This window comes from Trichechus manatus, unplaced genomic scaffold (assembly GCF_000243295.1).
Source record: "Trichechus manatus latirostris isolate Lorelei unplaced genomic scaffold, TriManLat1.0 scaffold00200, whole genome shotgun sequence".
NCBI lineage: Eukaryota > Metazoa > Chordata > Mammalia > Sirenia > Trichechidae > Trichechus > Trichechus manatus.
The window spans coordinates 2,176,169-2,195,628 of record NW_004444136.1 but is presented as its reverse complement, the minus strand read 5'-3'; the positions used below and the strand labels follow the sequence as shown (position 1 = coordinate 2,195,628).

The 19,460-nt window shown below is 48.2% G+C and overlaps 1 protein-coding gene across 2 annotated transcripts in view; it reads left to right on the top strand.

Annotated features, from left to right (window-relative positions):
• WDFY4 (WDFY family member 4) overlaps window positions 1–19,460 on the top strand; it is a 403,681-nt gene that overhangs the window by 353,242 nt on the left and 30,979 nt on the right. For both annotated transcript variants that reach the window (XM_023742107.1, XM_023742108.1), the window contains exons 48-51: window positions 1,504–1,546; window positions 3,900–4,019; window positions 6,560–6,677; window positions 9,361–9,470. In XM_023742107.1, coding sequence (XP_023597875.1) covers window positions 1,504–1,546; window positions 3,900–4,019; window positions 6,560–6,677; window positions 9,361–9,470 — 391 coding nt within the window. The remainder of the gene's footprint in view (window positions 1–1,503; window positions 1,547–3,899; window positions 4,020–6,559; window positions 6,678–9,360; window positions 9,471–19,460) is intronic.

Genomic DNA, 19,460 nt, shown 5'->3' with positions numbered 1-19,460 from the left:
TTGATGTGATTGGTGAAGCTGTCACGGGAAGATGAAGGAGCCGCGCCTGCTCAGATACACATGGGCAGCCAGGCCACATGCCTTCTTGTTCCATCCCTGGGACTACCGCAGGTCCTTCATATGGGGTGTGGTGGACATATGTGAAATGGTTTGGTGGAACATCTTGAGCAAAGACTAGGTCTTGGGAGGAGAGCCCATGGAGACAAAAGGACAAAGAAACAGACCTGGAAAGGTAACAGAGAGATGCCCCAGAAGCTGAGGAACTTGGCTCTTCCAAGCTGGTAATCAGTCCTGGCTGCACAGAAGGCATTTCTGGTGGCAAAGCCCATGCCCACGCCCTCCCAACACTGCATTTTATTGAACTTTTAAACCCTTACCTACCAGCATGGTCAAAAGCGGTGTTTCATCCGTTCAATTTGTATTTCATAATTCTATTCGTAGAAGTATAAATTGGTACAACTTTAAAGAGAGTGATTTGGCAGTGTAGAGCAAAATAGAAAATGCTCTATTTAACCTAGTCGTGCCACGGCCGGGAGCTTCTCGTGATCACACGCACTGAGTGTCAGAGAGTTGTGCCCAGCGGTGGTCATGCAGGCGTGCTCACGGCCACAGAGGTGGTCAGAGTGCAGTCCCAGGTGGAGCCCACCGCCCACCAGTGAGGACGCCTCCGTGGAGTGCGGGCCGCTGTGCTGCCTGAGAGCGAGCTCTGCGCACCGCGTTACAGGGCGCTGCCGAGCGGAGCGCGTAACTCAGGGTGGAGAACTGTGTGTGTGACGTGAGCCCGTGTGTCAGACTCCACAGAATCTACAAGCGTGTATGCAGGCGTTTGTAATACACAAGCAGCTGTTAACTGTGGACACTTGTGGAGTGAGACTGGGAGTTTGGAGACTTTGATTTTATGTTTTATGGCCTTCTGGAAATATCGTTTGCATTTTTTTTTCTTTTTTTTTTTTACTACATTAACCACCAGTTACGTCAAGTCGACTCCGACTCATGGTGCCCCCACGTGTGGTGGAGTAGAACTGTGCTCCACAGGGTTTTCAGTGGCTGTTTTTTTTGGAAGTAGATAGACAGGTCTTTCTTTTGAAGTGCCTCTGGGGAGACTGGAACCTCCAGCCCTTTGTTTAGCAGTTGACCGTGTTAACCATTTGTACCACCCAGAGACTTTCACCATGTGCATGCATTGTATTCACATTTAAAAAGAGAGGCAAAGAAGAGCAAGCTGTGGACTTAGGGCTCCAGGGTGAGAGCAAGGCTAGCCCTGCCTCTGTATTCCCTGAGACATCTCCTCAGGCTGCATATTAGCCATGTATTCTAGTGTCACATAAGCAGGATGGTGGCTGCAGGAATGTCACCTTCAGTCAGGCAGGGTAGGGGCAACGAGGATGCAGGCAGTGGTCTCCCCGCACTGCCTGGAGCACCTGTTGGGTGGGTGGGTGCCCCACTTGCTCCCTCACTCCTACCTCGAGATGTATGCTCACCTCCGTTATTTGCTGTTCACAGGAAACACCCCGGCTCGGACAGAACCATGCTGCAGAGGTGGCAGGTACGGTTATTTCTTCAGGGTAGTCTGGGTCTGAGGAAGCTCCCAGGAATGACATCAGAAAATAGCTCAGGCCCCTATGATGGAAGAAGTATGTGGATTACTCAGCAAAAGATCTTTTATTTTATTTTATTAATATGCCAGATATGTCCCAAGTATTTTCCTCAGAAAATCCCAGTGACTGAAGGAGATGCTTGGGCATTGGAGTCAGAGCTGGGGAGTGAGTGTGGCCGGTGTGTGGGCACACGTGTGTGTATGTATGCGTTGTTGTTAGGTTCCTTTGAGTCGGTTCTGACTCACAGTGACCCTGTGTACAACAGAAAGAAACACTGCCTAGTCCTGTGCCATTCTCACAATCGTTGTTATGCTTGAGCCATTGTTGCAGCCACTGTTGAGGGGCTTCCTCTTTTTTGCTGCCGCTCTACTTTACCAAGCACGATGTCCTTCTCCAGGGACGCATCCTTCCTGATAACATGTCCAAAGTAAGTGAGACAAAATCTTGCCATCTTTGCTTCTAATGAGCATTCTGGCTGTACTTCTTCCATGACAGATTTGTTTGTTCTTCTGGCAGTCTGTGGTATATTCAGTATTCTTCACCAACACTGTAATTCAAAGGCATCAATTCTCCTTCAGTCTTCCTTATTCATTATCCAGCTTTCAAATGCATTTGAGGTGATTGAAAACACCATGGCTTGGGTCAGGCACACCTTAGTCCTTAAAGTGACATCTTTGTTTTTTAACACTGTAAAGAGGTCTTTTGCAGTAGATTTGCCCAATGCAATGCGTTGTCTGATTTCTTGACTGCTGCTTCCGTGGGCATTGATTGTGGATCTAAGTAAAATGAAATCCTTGACAACTTCAATCTTTTCTCCGTTTATCATGATGTTGCTTACTGGTCCAGTTGTGAGGATTTTTGTTTTCTTTATGTTGAGGTGTAATCCACACTGAAGGCTATAGTCTTTGATCTTCATCAGTAAGTGCTTCAAGTCCTCTTCACTTTCTGTAAGTGAGGTTGTGTGATCTGCATATCTCAGGTTGTTAATGAGTCTTCCTCTAATCCGGATGCCGCATTCTTCTTCATATAGTCCAGCTTCTCAGATTATTTGCTCAGTGTACAGATTGAATAAGTATGGTGAAAGGATACAACCCTGACGCACACCTTTCCTGATTTTAAATCACACAGTATCCACTTGTTCGAACGACTGCCTTTTGGTCTAAGTACAGGTTCCTCATGAGCACAATTAAGTGTTCTGGAATACCCATTCTTCACAATGTTATCCAGAATTTATGATCCCACAGTCGAATGCCTTTGTATAGTCAGTAAAACACAGGTAAACGTCTTTCTGGTATTCTCTACTTTCAGCCATAATCCATCTGATATTAGCAGTGATGTCCCTATGTGTGTAAGTATGTATGTGCATGTATGTGTGTTTGCAGGCACTGAGTGCCTCTGTGTATACACTCATGACCCACCCATGAAGGTGTGCACATGTGTGTAAGATGCACACAACATGGAAGGGGCACGCACGTTCATGTCTTTTTCTGGGGAAGACACATGTGACTCCCAGCCTGGATGAGCTTGACAGACAGCTGAGGGTTCTCAGTGGAAGGAAGGGACCCCAAGGGGGCAGTCCTAAAGATCACATGGCAACAAGAAAGTGGCTCTTGGTCACCCATTTCTGCAGTCCTTTCTTTCCCAATGAGCAGGCCAAGGAAAGGAGAGACCATAGATAGTATATAGGTCCCATATCAGAGATGACAGCTATATGGGACTGCTCAGTCACTCATTGGCCTTGGTGAATTTTCCCCAAATATCTTTCCTGTCTCTGTTTGTGACTGGTAAGACAGAAGGCCCCTAGGCATGGCCATTATCCCAACAGTCAGGGACAGGGAACAGGCAGCTCTAAAAGTCCCAGAGGAAGGCTGTTGGAGAACTCAGTCCATTAGCTGGTGAGGACTTGTTTCTCTGTTACTAAGACAACCCTCAGTTTATTCTTCCAATTGCAAATGTGTCAGCAGTAAGTTTACTCACAGCATTTGTGCATTTAATCAATTTTTGAGTATCTCATGTGTTGACACAAAAGATGTTTTATCCTTGACTTTGGACTGCTAAGTTGTACTTTTTATCCAGACAGACTTAGCTTCCAAATATATTTGCTGCAGCTCCTATTGAAATTGTGTGTGTTGCTGAGTTGGCACTGGCTGGTGTCCGAGATGCATGCGAACAACCAAGTTGATGTGTTGCCTCTTCTCACCTACAGAGAGAGGGACTCCTGCTGAGGGCTGAGAGCTAGACCCCTGTGGAGGTCAAACACCTTTAGCTTACCCTTTTTTTTTTTTTTGTCTCTTCTGGTAGAAAAGGGAAATCAGCAATTTTGAGTATCTCATGTACCTCAACACGCTGGCTGGGAGGACCTACAATGATTACATGCAGTATCCAGTGTTTCCCTGGGTTCTTGCCGACTACACCTCAGAGGTAAGGGATTCCCATGGCACAGTGTGCAGGTATGCTGAGGGTTTCTCGCCACGCTAACCAGCACAGCCTAAGCCAGAATGCAGAGACTACCATGAGGTTCACTACAGGTCTGGGCCCAACGGCTGTTGGTTCTTAGGTCCCTTGCCCCACCTTTGGCATTGGACTGCCTGCGCGCAGGTCCCAGCCCCACCTGTGGGAAGGTGGACAAGGCTGTGATGATCAACGTGACTAGTACAAATGCTAACATTATCTGAAGAGAGCTTCCTGGCTTCCGATCCCCATATTGAGATACCACCGTGGACCAACACTGGTGGCGAGCTGCAGTCACAAGTGATGTGGGCCATGGAGTTTGTTCTGGAATCCACATGGAGAGAGAGGGAGAACTACGCTTCCTGAAGATGGTTACTGTCACTGCGATGGTCGAATCTGGACTTCACCCAGGATCTGGCCCAAGACACGGAGTGCTGGGGGAGCTGCCGGCAAGACCGGGTCATTCGTCCTCTTGGTCTCTATCCCTGGACCTCAGCAGGCGTGGGAGGAAGGAGGAGGAGGGAAGGTGGCACTGGGACCATCTGGACACGGAGCAGTGTCTCTTGCCATCAGGAGACACGGTGAGTCGTGTGTAAAGGGAAGAGGTGGCTGGGTCCTTGGTGCCGACCAGCCTGGCCAGTCCTGCCTGAGGCTGCTTGGAAGGCTGAGCCCCGGGAGTTGGGAAAGGGGGCTCAGGCTTCTGTAACCTCACATCCCCGCTCACTTCAGGCATTTACCACAGCCTTTTCTCACCAGCTCTGTGCTTCTTCTTGTCGTGATGATCCATTTGAGGTAGAAGCGTTTAAAAAATGAAACGTAAAATTCCAGCTTGCACAGGGTGATTTGCAAGTGTGTTTTGTTAGCCAATGTCCTGTGTTTAAATTTTTGATCACTTACCAGCATTTAAAAACTGAGAGATTTCTCATAAAACTGTGGATTTCCAGTATCTTTTGGGAAATCAGGAGATATGGCAACTGGGAGAGCCTTGGTGGCACAGTGGTTAAAGCTGACTGAAAGGTTGGTGGTTTGAAACCACCAGAGGCCCCACCAGTGGGAGAGAGATGTGGCAGTCCTCTTCCGTAGAGATTTACAGCCTTGGAAACCCTCTGGGGTTGCTATGAGTCGGAACCGACTCAATGGCAGTGGGTGTTTGGGTTTGGCAACTATGAAGCTCCATTCTCATGTGGTAAAATCCGCTGGAGCCGAGGTGCGGCTGCCCCTTTAGACGTGTGTAGGTCTCTGCGTCCCTGTCACTTGCTGGGGGCTTGCAGTGGCCTGCTTCATTCTCGTACCCCCTGGCCTCTGCAGGTGTCTGAAACTGTGGTACACCCCACTCCCCAACTGGAGCTGAGGTGGGGTCTCAGCTAGTGAAACAAAAACCAGTAGCCACCGAGTTGGTTGTGATTTATGGTGACCACATGTGTGTCAGAGTAGAACTGTGCTCCATAGGGTTTTCAGTGGGTGATTAAAGAAAGTTACAAAGAAATGAAGGCGCTCTCGTGGCGCAGTGGTTAAAGCACTAGGCTGCTAACCAAAAGGTCAGCAGTTTGAACCCACCATCCGCTCTGTGGGAGAAAGATGTGGCAGTCTGCTTCCATAAAGATTTACAGCCCTGTAAATCTTATGGGGCAGTTCTGCTCAGTCCTCGGTAGGAGTTGGAATTGACTCAGTAGCAGTGGGTATAAAGAAATGCTTCCTTCTGTAAAGAAATACAAAGACTGGGGGACCACGCAGCTCCTCTGCTAACATACAGAACATCTCTGCTCAAAGAAAATGTCTCTAAGTACACTTCGTTGTTGTCACGTGCCATCGAGTCGGTTCCAACTCATGGCAACCCTATAGGACAGAGTAGAGCTGCCCCAGAGGGTTTCCAAGGAGCGGCTGGTAGATTCCAACTGCCAGGCTTTTGGTTAGCAGCCAAGCTCTTAACCACTGTACCACCAGGGCGCCACTTGGTCCCTGAAAAGTCTTCATTTCTCCACAGTTCTGCATCTCCAAGGGCAGAGGAAGGGGACAGCACTCTATTCTCATTGCCAGGGAGGAAGGGAGCCTGCAGAAAATGAGGCTGATCTTCTCAGTTCCTCCCCAAAGGGATCCCTTCAAACTTCTTGCTAAAATCAGTGTGATTCTAAGCAAACACCCAAAACAATTAAAGTAAACTACTTTGTGAGGGCAGGAGACAAGTGCCTTATGGAGAACAGGGATTCTTTTTAAAGCTTCTTTCTGGTAACTGGAGAAGATCTTCTGAGCTGGGGCAACTTGGAACAGGTTCAGTGTGAACTCAGTCTTTCCCTTCTCTTACATTCCATCTCTCCCCTATTGAGTCCTTGTGGATCACTGCCTCTGCGACCATAACACCCCTGCATGCCTGCTAATCACCAGAGGGGGTCAGACCAAATGACAATAAGCCAATAAGAGAACCATAAAACTGAACAGCATGGCTCCTGGAGTCTCTCCGGGCCTCACCAGGGTCTGGGGGGAGTTAACTCAACTGCATATTTGCCTTCTAGACTTTGAACTTGGCGAACCCCAAGACCTTCCGGGATCTTTCAAAACCCATGGGGGCTCAGACCAAGGAAAGAAGGCTGAAATTCGTCCAGAGGTTTAAAGAAGTTGAGAAGACTGAAGGTAGGCAGATTACAGGTTGAACTATCCGAAATGCTGTTTATCTGAATGCTTAAAAGTTATAGTTGGTAACAATTTAGGCAGTCCTCTAGCTAATGGACAGTTACATTGGAGAAGAGAATGTTCCAGTGCAATGCTTTGCACCCTGGTTGCATGTAAGAATCACTGGGGAGCTTTTAAAAAATATTGATGTCCATGCTCCATCTCTAGAAATTCTGATTTAAATAAGGCCCTAGTGGTGCAGTTGTTGAGCACTCGGCTGCTAACCAAAAGGTTGGTGGTTTGAACCCACGAGCCACTCCGCAGAAGAAAGATGTGGCAGTCTGCTTCCGTAAACCTTGCTGTGTCCCATAGGGGTGCTATGAGTTGGAATCAGTATGACAGCAATGGGTTTGGTTTTTTGGTTTTGGGTAGTGAGGCACAGCTCAGATGATTCTAATGTGCAGCAAGGACTAAGAAGTACGGCACTAAGAGCTAACATAACTCCATACCTCGTGGCAGTAAAGGCAGAGGACCTGACACTGGTTTGGTGCAGGCCAACCTGCATTCATGGATTGTGTTTGTTGCTGTCAGCTTTGACTCATGGTGACTTTATGTACAACAGAATGAAACACTGCCTGGTCCTGCATCAGCTTCACAATTGCCAGCACGTTTAAGTACACTGCTGTGGCCACTGTGCCATTCCGTCTCACCCAGGGTCTCCCTCGCTCTCGCTGGCCCTCTTCTTCACCAAACATGATGTCCTCCTCTAGCGACTGATCCCTCCTGATGATGTGTCCAAAGCAAATGAGTCAAACAATGTTATGTCATGATCCATGAGGTTTTCATTGGCTAATTTTTGGAAGTAAATCACCAGGCCTTTCTTCCTAGTCTGTCTTAGTCTGGAAGCTCTGCTGAAACCTATCCACCATGGGTGACCCTGCTGGCATTTGAAATACCAGTGGCATAGCTTCCAGCACCACAGCAACACACAAGCCACCTCAGTACGACAAACTGAAAAATGAATGGTGGACTTTCACGTATACGATGGTTCATTTCACAGGGAAGAAAATGGAAACTCAGAGTGTAAGCAATTTGTTCAAGATCACAGAGCCTGTAAATAGCAGAGTTTGCATTTGTCTGACCCTAGAACCTGTTTCCCAGACTTCAGTCATCTGCACATCACCTTTACAATTTTTGTCACGTCTGTGTGCCATCTGTACTATTATTGCCTTAATATTAGGTCTAATAATCTTTAGGTGTACTCACTTCTTTAACTTCAATATATATTTTTTTTAAAAGAAGTTTTTATCATGCATTTGATGCTAACTATATATTTTTTTCTAAAACACATTGAAAAAGCATACATAAATAAGAGACATCCACCTATGAATTGTGACCAATCACCCCAAGAGCCAGTGGTGGCACACTTTGGGGAGGCCCAGCCTTTGGGGAGTGGGTTCTTGAGGGATAAGGAGGCCTCTGTGCACCCTTCACATCCCAGCCCCTGGCAGCCACCTGGCCACTGTCCACCACCACTGCCCTTCGTGGTGCTAGGACTCAACACTGCTGGGGGCGAGGAGGAAGTAGAAGGGGCAGGCAGGCACTTCTTACCTCCTGGGGTTAAAGCCGAATCACCTGTGACCCCTCTGTGCCCCCATTCCCCAGGCGCTGTTCTGGCTGCCGCAGGCATGACTGGAGCCTCTCCACAGAGAGAAGGAGCAGATCCTACCACTGTGTGCCAGGCAGGGCTCCCTTTGGCACTGTTGTTACCCATCTTAGCATGGGTGTGCATTAAAGGGTCACATATTGAGGTTAAGGGGGCTTGCACAGGACACCAGCAACCCCCCAGACAACTCCTTCAGAGAACTTGTCTGAGGGAGGGCTTAGCGCTGGGTGTGGGGTGCAGTGAGGTGGCTGAGCAGACATTTTGGGGAGCTGGCCCAAGGCCTCTGCTCTCTGGGCCACCAATTCAGCCACTTTTTACTAACAGCAGCAGATCTCTCATTCTCTCTGGCGTCCTTGCCTGTAAGATGGGGATAGTAAACAGAGCCAATGCATAGGGTGCCATGTGGATGCAGGGAGGGGGTGATGGAAGATTCACAGCCTGCACAGGTGCTCCAGACGGCAGCACCCCGTCATTCGGTGCTGCTTCTGCCTTGGCTGTCCTGCCTCAGGCTTTCCCTGGATGGGGCACGACAGAGGCACCCACACCTGCCTGGGCCCCCAGCGGTCCAGGGAATGAGACCACCTGTGTCCGCACTCACCGTGGGGTGTCACTGACCTAACCTGGCTCTCCTGCCCACAGAGAAAAGAACTGAAGGAGCAAGAGCTGGGGGTGCAGTTGTAGGTGTTCTGGGGTCTTCTACATGCCCGTTAAGTCAGAAAACCAGCGCACCGCCCCCCGGGAGTCCTTGGGTGTGGCCTTCCAAGGGCCTGGGTCTACCCCATGTCCTTTCAGGCAGACCCCTGAGGCCTTGGGTGGTGTAGCTGCAAGGTCTGGAAATAGGTTTTCACCTGTGGTAGCTACTGACCAAAACACAGTGACAGCTGCGTGTGGAGTAGCGAAGCTGTGGGCCTTCAGATGTTCTCTGAAGCCAGGCTCCTGTTTGCTCTTCCCGAGTGCGATGTGGCGCATGGCCTGTGTGTCTGCATCTGACCGGCATGGGTGGGACTGCAGCCCTTGGACACTGTCCTCTCGTTGCAGGAGACCTGACCGTCCAGTGCCACTACTACACTCACTACTCCTCTGCTATCATTGTCGCCTCCTACCTGGTCCGGATGCCACCCTTCACCCAGGCCTTCTGCTCTCTGCAGGTGAGCCCCTCTCCCCGAGGTGTGTCGTACAGCCCAGGAGCTGGGCTTGGACAAGGAGGGCACCTCCCTGCTAGAAAGTCCATCTTTAGCCCACAAGTCCCACTGGACGTTCACCCTGGGATGACAGGCTGCTCTTCTCAGTTACACCTGCATGTCTGCCCAACAACCTGACAGGACTCCCAAACGTAAAGAGTGAGAGACATGAAAAAAATACTTAACATAAATACGTTTTAGTGGAAAAGGAAAAGCAGGAAGTAAAGATTGCAAAGGGAGGCAGTCAAAGATTAGAAAAACAAATACAAAAAAGGAACAGTGAAAAGAATATGACTCAAGACATCAGAACGCACTAAACCTGCACCAAGTGCACGCTGAAAGGCTTAGAAAGACAAACAAAATATTTGAGGACCAGAGCAAACAACTAAACCTAAGAAAGACACCGACCCAGTTACCCACCCGTAAACTAACAGACCATCATACCCCTCAGGTTGCCTGATTTAGCAAATAAAAATACAGGATGCCCAGGTGAATATAAATTTCAGGTAAACAATGACTTATACTAAAAAGTTATTGGTTATCTATCCGAAATTCCAGTTTGCCTGGGCCTCCTGTATTTTATCTGGCAACCCTACACGGGCTGTATGTGAGCCAGTGCCCATTCCTGTGTGGGCAGGGGTGTACAAGGCAGGGAGGCATTCCTGGCACAGAGTCCCACATGGGCAATGTTGTTAGGATACCGAGTAGGAAGAGACCCCCAACCTCTCACCCTTCCTCTCCTACTTGAAAGTTCAAGTTCTTTTGCTCTCTTCCTTCCCAACCCCATCTGCTGGGATCCTGCTTCCAAGGTACCCATTAGTCCAGGGGCAGAGCTTTGGTGGGGAGAGCCTTCAGCAGCTCAGTGAAGCTAGCTGGCTCAGCCAACTCCAGAGTGAATGGACCACATAGCCCAAGTTTATGGCCTGGCATTACAATGGTCCTATGGAAAGAAAAGGCATTAGCTGCGGGCGGGTAACAGACCAAGGCAGGGCAGCTAGGTGTGGCAGCCTTGAGGACAAGCAGAGACTTGCTGTAACAGCTAAGCTTCATCAAGGAAAAGAATGAATGTTCCAGGAACTGTGTTTAGGCCTGACCTCACCAGCAAGGTCACTCTTTGTGGTTAGTCAGAGGACCTTGACCCTGAGAACCAGCGACCACCCTGGGTCAGCACTAAAACCCACTCCTGGGCCCTGGGCAGGAATGGGTCAGCAGGGCAAGGCACTTTTTCTCATCAGGAGCAAAAGCCCTCCTGTCTTCTGTTTCTTGGCACAGACTTCTCTGTACTTGATGGCTTGCTTCGTCTAGACATTGTATAATCCTCTTTCCGTGGAAATTAACTCAAAAATAATAAGTGTGCTTCCCTTGAGTCTTTCTCAGGCAACAAGCATTTTAAGTAAGTTTGGTTTGGAGAAAGAATGGTCCCAGAGCTGGACCACATGCCAGGAATCCCATCCAGATGTTGCTCATTAATCCACAAGAAATGATCATCACCATTGATGATGAGAGTGATGGATTCCATCGCTGCTCTCCACCCAGGGACCTCTGGATGCTTTAAAAGTTTCCCCTTGCCCCTTAGGTCGAATGCATTAAAGCCGGAACCCCCAGCTTTACCTGTTGCTAAGGGTCTGCTTCCATTGGGAGGAGACAGAATGAAACAGAAACAGTGTCAGCTGTGAGATTCACATCCCAGCTCTGCCACTTAATAGACAGAAAATATGCTGTGAGTTATTTTACCTTTGGAAATGAGGGTAAATTGTATACATCTCACTGGGCTGTTGGGAAGATTAACAGAAAATGTGGGCAAAGTCCCCAGCGCAGGGCTTGACACCATGAGGTGATCCATCACGTTAGTTCCCTTCCTCCTTCTGCAACCGGTCAGCTCTCATCTGAGCAGGAAGAAACCAGTTCAAGCTGGTTTCCCTTGGTTGAAGTCAATTCAAGACAGTTTGGACTTTCCAAGTGAGCTTGAGCCAGACTCAGCAGCTATGCTGTGAACTTTCTAGAAAAGTTGGGTTAAGGCCACTTTTAGTTGAGTCACAACCAGTTTAGACAAATTTCGTTCATTTGTGAACAGAGCAAACTGGTTTGAGAGGGCCTAAACCCGGGTGGTGAGCCCTGGTGGAACAATGGTTAAGCACTCAACTGCTAACTGAAAAGTTGGTGGTTCAAACCCACCCAGTGGCTTATACTAAAATGTTATTGATTGTCAATCTGAAATTCAGGATTAACTGGGCCTCTTATCTTATCTGGCAACCCTACACCAGCTGCTCCCATGAAGGTTACAGCCTAAGAAACCCTGGGGAAGTTCTGTTTTGTCACATGGGGTCGCTATGAGTCCAAATCCACTCGATGGCACATAACGACAACAAACCAGGGTGAGGTGGTCAGAGTCAGTTTTAGGTGACTGTAGGTAGCTCAGCTCAGCCATGTTAGCTCAAGCATCTTGACTCTGTGTTTCAGTCTCTCATGTGACTCCCCGGATTTCCGGGGTTCAAATCTATTTGTAGCTGGTGGGCCTCTCTGGGGTGAAAACATTTGGGCTCTCTGCATGTGCTTCTGGATTGTTTTCACCTTCCCACCCTTAGTTTGGGCTCTTAGGCTGTCTTTGGACAAGTTTTAACTGACTTTTCTAGTGGGTCATAATTGGTCCAAGCCTTTGGAACCAGCATTTTCCGTAGAACAAGAGATGAACTTTAGCTGTCAAGTACAAAGGCTGCATCTAGGGCAAATGACTCCGCCCCCTTGGGAGTTCTGGGGCTTTGACAGGCAGCCATAAGTGGGTCTGACCTCTTCCTGAAGTGAGGTTCCTCCCACTACCCCATGACTCCTAGGACAGCCAGTTCCTGCCTGGAGGGCACCGCCTCGCCCCCGTGTGGTGACAAGGAGAAAGCCTCCGCAGGTTCTCAACAGCTGGAGCCTGCTGACTTCCAGCTCCTGCCCAGGGGTGGGGAGGAACCAGACGGGAGGGGAGGGTGCAGCATCCCTGCAGTGAGGCCCTCTTCATTTACCTGGACAGTAGGGAAGTGAGAATGGGGGTTGTTTCCAGAGGCAAACGTCGATGGGAGTCAACATAAAGAAAGGGCCCATTGTTCCATTGTGCATTAAGCAGACTCCCTCCTGCCTGTCAGCATGAAAAATCCAGAGCTGAGATCTGAGGTAAGGCCTGGAGGTCAGGGCCAGCATTTTGGCTCTGCCGTGCCTGACTGTTTCCTCTCTGGGACTCAGTTTCCTTGTCGTGAAATAGAGGAGGGGGCAAGATGATCGTCTCAAAGGCCCTTTCTTAATGGCACCAGACCCTAACACTCATGCATTACCTGCCATGTGCCTGGCTGGGGCTAAGCCCCTCACCTGTATTCTTGTCCCATTTAGCCCTCACGAGGTCATGAGAGGATGCTATGCTTAGTCTTCTCTTTCCTGAGCATGCGGGAGGCCACGTCCTGGCCTGGGGTCCCACAGGAAATACACAAAGGAGATGGGATGGTGACACTGAGCCTGAAACACTCCAGTAGATAGAAAAGCCTGGCCTGCCGAGGTTGTCCAGAGGGGAGAGTGCTCGGGAGGAATGGACATACGCCATTCTCAAGGTTGCATTATCAGCACAGCAGCACAGAGTCTCTCATGTAATGTCGCACACCCGAGCCACGGACCGTGGAGGCGTCAGCATGCAGCAGCACACCACGACGTGTGCCCTGTGATGTGTGGGCACTGCGGCACCGGGTGGTTGAGGGCAGGGTGGCGCACGCCCATGAGAACCTGGCTGGGCGCACCCTTGGCACCCAGCCCTGCATGCCTGTGTGATGCAGGTGTGACACCGGTGGGGCAGCAGGTTCTGAGCTCCCCCACGCCGTGGCCTGTCCAGCACGTGGTGTGCAGACAGGGTGGCCTAAGGACTGCCGTGTGCAGGCACTGATGCCTGGATGAGGCTGCTTTGTTTCCCTCATACTTCAGTGGTACTAAGTTTGGGCCAGTCTTCTAAGTGATGCATAACTTCATTGTGTTTGCTTTTCTGCCCCAAACCTGTAATTGTTCTTGTTAGTTGCTGTCAAGTCAGCTTCAGCTCATGATGACCCATGTAGAACACAACACAACTTTGCCCACTCCCGAGTCACCCTCATGATCACTGCATGGTCCTGTCCATCACTATGACCACCGTGCCAATCTGTTTCTCTCAGGGTCTCCTTGCCCTCACTGGCCCTCTACTTCACCAAGCATTATGTTCTCTTCTAGCAACTGATCCCTCCTGAGGACGTGTGCAAAGCAAGCAAGTTGGCCAGTGAACTGTTGTGATCCATAAGGTTTTCGTTGGCTGGTTTTCAGAAGTAGATTGGCAGGCCTTTCTTCCTAATCTGCCTTAGTCTGGTAGCCAGGCTGAAACCTGTCCACCATGGGTGACCCTGCTGGTATCTGAAATGCCAGTGGTAGAGCTTCTAGCATCACAGCAACATGCAAGCCACCACAGTTGACAGACTGACAGTCGGGTGGTGGACCTGTTACTTCACTGACAGACTCTTACAATCCAGAAAATATGGTATAGGTGCCATGTGACCTGAGCAGGTGACATAAGCAGGAATGTGACCCAGTCCAGGTCTGTGGTGGGCTCTGTTCTCACAATGCCTTGAGGCCTGAGGCTGGGCTCTGCCTGGGCGGTGGGCTTGTCCACCCTTCACAGCTCCGGCATGCCACGATTCTCAAGACTCTTGCTCACCTGCAGCCATGTCTGTGAGCAGCCAGGAGGACACCCCCCGCAGAGCCTCAGCCCAGGCGCCCATGTTGGCCTGTGTAAGAGCACCAGTTGCTCTCCAGCCCGAGCTCAGACCCAGCCCAGGCGGGGCAGAGCCAGGCAGCCAGCACCCCAGTGAGAACACAGCCTCTGCTGTGCTGCTGCTACTGCTGCATTTAATCAGGAACAGAAATAAAGTGCTGTGTTAATTAAGTCACAGCCCGTGTGAAGTCAGCTGTTACCAGCGGCGGGGAAGGATTTTCTGAGCCACCTGAGGTGAGCCGGGCTGGTTTTGTGGAAGACATATGCTCAGAGCCACAGAGAGTGTGGGCTAGCTAGCACTCAGCCTGCCCGCCCCGTTGCTGGAGCTCCAGATGGGTGTCAGGCCTGGGCAGGGAGGAGGGTGTGCGGGGGAGTGCAAGGGAGTGGAGCTGCTGCGTCTGCACCACCAGGTAGCTGGGCTCCTCACTCGCGGCTCCGTCACGCCCAGTGCCTTAGAGGCCGGTAGCCCACGTCCTTGTACCCACCACATCGCATGGGGCAGGGCCACCAGGGATGCAGCCTGGTCTGCATAGGAAAGTGAGGACAGTGTCGCATGGAAGAGATTGCTGAGAGGATTATTACTAGGCAGCATAGGAGGTGGGGTCTGTATGGGAGAAAGCAGTGCCTGGATAGGAATCTTCAGGCTCTCCAAGGTTTTGATGGAAATACAAATATAATTATTATTATAGAGACTCAGTGAGTAGTACTAAGAAAAGGCATGTGTAATAGAGTCAGAAGAGACCCTGGTGGTGCAAACAATTAACATGCTACTAACTGAAAGGTTGTAGGCTCTAGTCCACCCAGAGGCACCTGAGAAGAAAGGCGTAGAGATTGACATTCAGACAATCAGCCATTAAAACCCCATGGAGCACAGTTCTGCTCTGACACATATGGGTTGCCATGAGTCAGAGTCAACTCAATGGGGGAACTGGTTTGGTTTAATAGAGTCAGACAGATCTAGGGTACAATCCTGGCTTAGAACTTTGTAATTAGTCGTGTTGAATAACGGAGCCTCATTTCCTCGTTCTTTAAAAGAAAGTGTGATTCAGTGGGTCCTGAGGACTAAGTGAGGCATGGTGTGAAAACTGTGTGGCTATTTTGAGCACTTCACAAATGAGCACTCTCCTTCTCATTTTGAAAGCATGCTTTTCAAAATGCCTTTGTGGGTGTTTTATTTATTTAGTAAAAGGTCACACCCTACAGGACAGGAAAGCTAATGGCTGTGAGGAGAGCCCCACCTTGACTGAGAAAAAGACGGATTAGACAGCTGGACTAATGCATAGGGTTCCCAAACAAAATGCTGGATCAACAGCTTTTAGCTTATTGAGTAGGATGTTAAACCAAAAAAACCTGTTGCCGTTGGTTTGCTTCCGACTCATAGCAGCCCTATAGGACAGGGTAGAACTGCTCCATAGGGTTTCCAAGGCTGTAATCTTTATGGAAGCAGACTGCTACATCTTTCTTCCTCAGAGCAGCTGGTGGGTTCAAACTGCTGACATTTCAGTTAGCCAATTGCTTAGCCACTGCACCACTAGGGCTTCTTACACTAGGATGTTAAAAACCATTGCCATTGAGTTGATTCCGACTTATAGCAACCCTATAGGACAGGGTAGAACTGCCTCATAGGGTTTCCAAGGAGCAGCTGGTGGATTTGAACTGCCTACCGTTTAGTTAGCAGCCGAGCTCTTAACTACTGGGCCACCAGGGCTCCAGAGTAGGATGTTAGGGCCTGGCATTTTTCTGAAGAAGTCCGTAGAATATGAATCGATCTCTCTCAGCCCATACATTTTCCCCTTTATTTCTTTGGTGTTAAAAACGTCGGTGTCAAAACTGCCCTGCCCATGCGCTCTCCGTTTCCCCCATTCCCACGTCTCAGTCATCTAGTGCTGCTGTAACAGAATCACCACAAGTGGTGGCATTAACAAATAGAAGCTTATTCTCTCACAGTCTAGGAGTCTAGAAGTCCGAATTCAGGATGCCAGCTCTAGGGGAAGGCTTTCTCCCTCTGTGGGCTCTGGAGAAGGTCCTTGTCTCTCTTCAGCTTCTCTTCCTTGGCTCCTTGGTGATCTTCATGTAGTCTGGCATCTGTCTCCCCATCTCTGCTTCCTTCTCTGCCTGATCAGCTTGGTTTATATCTCAGAGATGATTGGCTTAAGACACACCCTATGCTGATATGGCCTCATTAACATAATAAATAAAACCTTATTCTCAAATGGTATTGCATCCACAAGTATAGGGATTAGGAATTACAGTACATATTTTGGGGAGACATAACACCATCCCATGGACACTTAGACTTCCCTCCCCTCCCACCCATCCCAGTCACTAGGGCTATCCTCCTCATTTCCCTCATACCCCACCTTCTGCTTCCAATCACTTCTGTCTCCCTTTTCTCCGATGCCCTTGACGTTTCCTCTTAAGCATTGATTACCTCCCACGTGCACATTGAGACTGGAGCCAAGCCCAGGATCTCTCCCCTTTCCTAGACGTTGAAGGGAAAGGGACATAGAGGCTAGATCAGTTCATTGCCTCTTCCAACATGCGTAGCACTGCATGAGGACCTGACCACACACACATGCAAGACCCACATATGCACGTAAGCACGCGCACACACACACACACACACACACATTGTTTTCACACCCACAACAACCATCCACAGTTTACAGAGGAGGGCATGGGAGGTTGAAGAGATTAACAAACTCACTAAACTTCACACTGCATGTAAGTAGGCTCTGAAATTCAGACCGAGTCTGCCTGATTCCAAAGCTGAGGTGCTATCCGTTATAGCACCCAGCATCTTTGATGGAGAAAGGACAACATCTTAGATCAACTGTCATGCAGACAGGGTCCTGTAAGGGAATTGTTGGCATGGGGTACTTTTAAACTTACTAGAAAAAAAAATGTCTGCAATGAGAATGGGTTGTCTATCTGCTCTTGGAACCAATTCCGTTATCTAGATGTGGCAGTGGGTTGATTTGGGTCAGACCCACCTGGAAGGAAGAACAGACTTTCTAGCATATATTGCAAAAATATCTGTGTATTTGAGTGTCCTTGGGCACATGCAAGAAGCCCTGGTGGTGCAGTGGTTAAAGTGTTCAGCCGCTAACTGAAAGATTGGTGATTTGAATCACCAGCCACTCCATGGGAGAAAGATGTGGCAGTCTGCTCCCGTAAAGTTTACAGCCTTGGAAACCCTATGGGGCAATTCTCCTCTGTCCTACAGGGTCGGAATCAACTCGACAGCAATGGGTTTGAGCACGTGCCGTTACTGAATTTCTCATGGGTGTGGCTCAGGAGTTGAATGATTTTTCCAACACATTTTCTCTACCATGTTGAACGGGTTTAGGAATGTAGTAATCTGAATACTTATCCAGACCCACAAATAGAAGGGATACTGGTGCATATGGAATTTTTGTTCTCAAATGAAAGAAGCGTTGTCTTTAATTAGATTCACAAGTAGAACACTCCTTTCAATGTTGTTTCCAGTTTTCATCACATGTACAATATAATTACAGACATTTCTCTGATTTTAACTCATTTTAGTGTCCAGCAAAGCCCTTGTCAACTGCTTTCCCGACTGTTTTGCTCTTAATTTTTATTCACCTCTTAGAAGAAAAGTCGTTGTTGTTAGCTGCCATCAAGTTAGCCCCAACTCATAGTGATCCCACAATCACTTGCAGATCAGACAGTTATGATCCATAGGGTTTTCACTGGCTAATTTTCAGAAGTGGATCACCAGGCCTTTTTTCCTGGTCCATCTTAGTCTGGAAGCTTCATTGAAACCTGTTCAGTATCGTAGCAACATGGAAGCCTCCACTGACAGACAGGTGGTGGCTGCACATGAGACATATTGGTCAAGAATCGAACCCAGGTCTCATGGAAGACGAGATTTCTGCCAGTGAAATAGTTGTTATTTGCTGGTGAGTTGGTTCTGACTCATGGTGACCTTGTATATTACAGAAGAAAACATTGCCTGGTCCTGCACCATCCTCACAGTCTTTGGGATGTTTGAGCCCAGTGTGGCAGCCAGTGTGCCAGTCCATCTCACTGAGGGTTTCCGTTTTCACTGACCTTCTGCTTTACCAAACATGATGTCTTTTTCTAGTGATTGGTCTTTCCTGATGATGTGTCCAAAGTAGAGCACCTCTTAAAGTATTTAAATGGGGGAAGGATACCTAGAGTTATATTTCTGAGCCCTTAAATATTAAAAATCTCTTTCTGGTGTCTTTACACATTAGTGATGGACAAAAATCCAAAGATTGTAACCTTGTGCTTCAGAGTCCCTAGCCTTGGCTTGTTGTCTTCTAGCTTTAATGTCACATGGGAAAGCCTCTGCCAATAAGAGGTAGTTTCTTTGATGATAATAGTAACTCGATATTTTTATTTTAGTCTGTATACACAAAGGATTCATTACTCTTGGTATTCAAGATATCTCCAGAACATGCTTAGGAATAGATCTTGGTTCAGTAATTCGGCCTGGTCACTTTGTTTTCTTCCAGTCGCTAGACTTAATTTTGCTGGTGCTTCATTTCATTTTGTTTTGAATTATCTTATGTAGGCACTTTGTAAACCTGAATGAGGACTCTCTGCCTCTCTCTTCCTCTCCATTTCTTCCTTTGATCTTCTCTTCCCTTTCTTCTTCCTTCCATCACTGAGAGACAACTCCTAGGTGGTACCCATTGCTGGCAGCCACCAGAGTCTGTCAACCCACAGACTTACTCTATAAGTAACAAAGCAACTCTACTTTTTCTTCTAGGGAATTTTGTATTTTCTTTTGTATTGCAGAAGGGAGAAAATCCATTAATTTTGAAACAAATGTATGCAAATACATTTATTAATATAGGAAATAAGAAAATCAGTTATTGCTTCCTTTATAAATAATACAGGCTTAAGTTTTAAAGATATTACTTTTCCTAAAATGCATTAGACAGCTATGAAAAAAATAACATTTTTCTTTGTGGTAATATCTTTAACCAGGTTTGTAGCACTAACAATATTTCCTATGTATATATTATTTTTATTTAATACAGGTAATCTTTTTATTACCAAATCATATTGTTTCTCAGGAGATTACCATCAATGCTCATAAAAGCTGCAAAAGAAAGAAGGGATGGTGAGAAGGCATCAATCACTGGCAGATGTAATGCTCCATCTGCAGATTAAATACACAAAGCTCTTAATATGCTTCAACG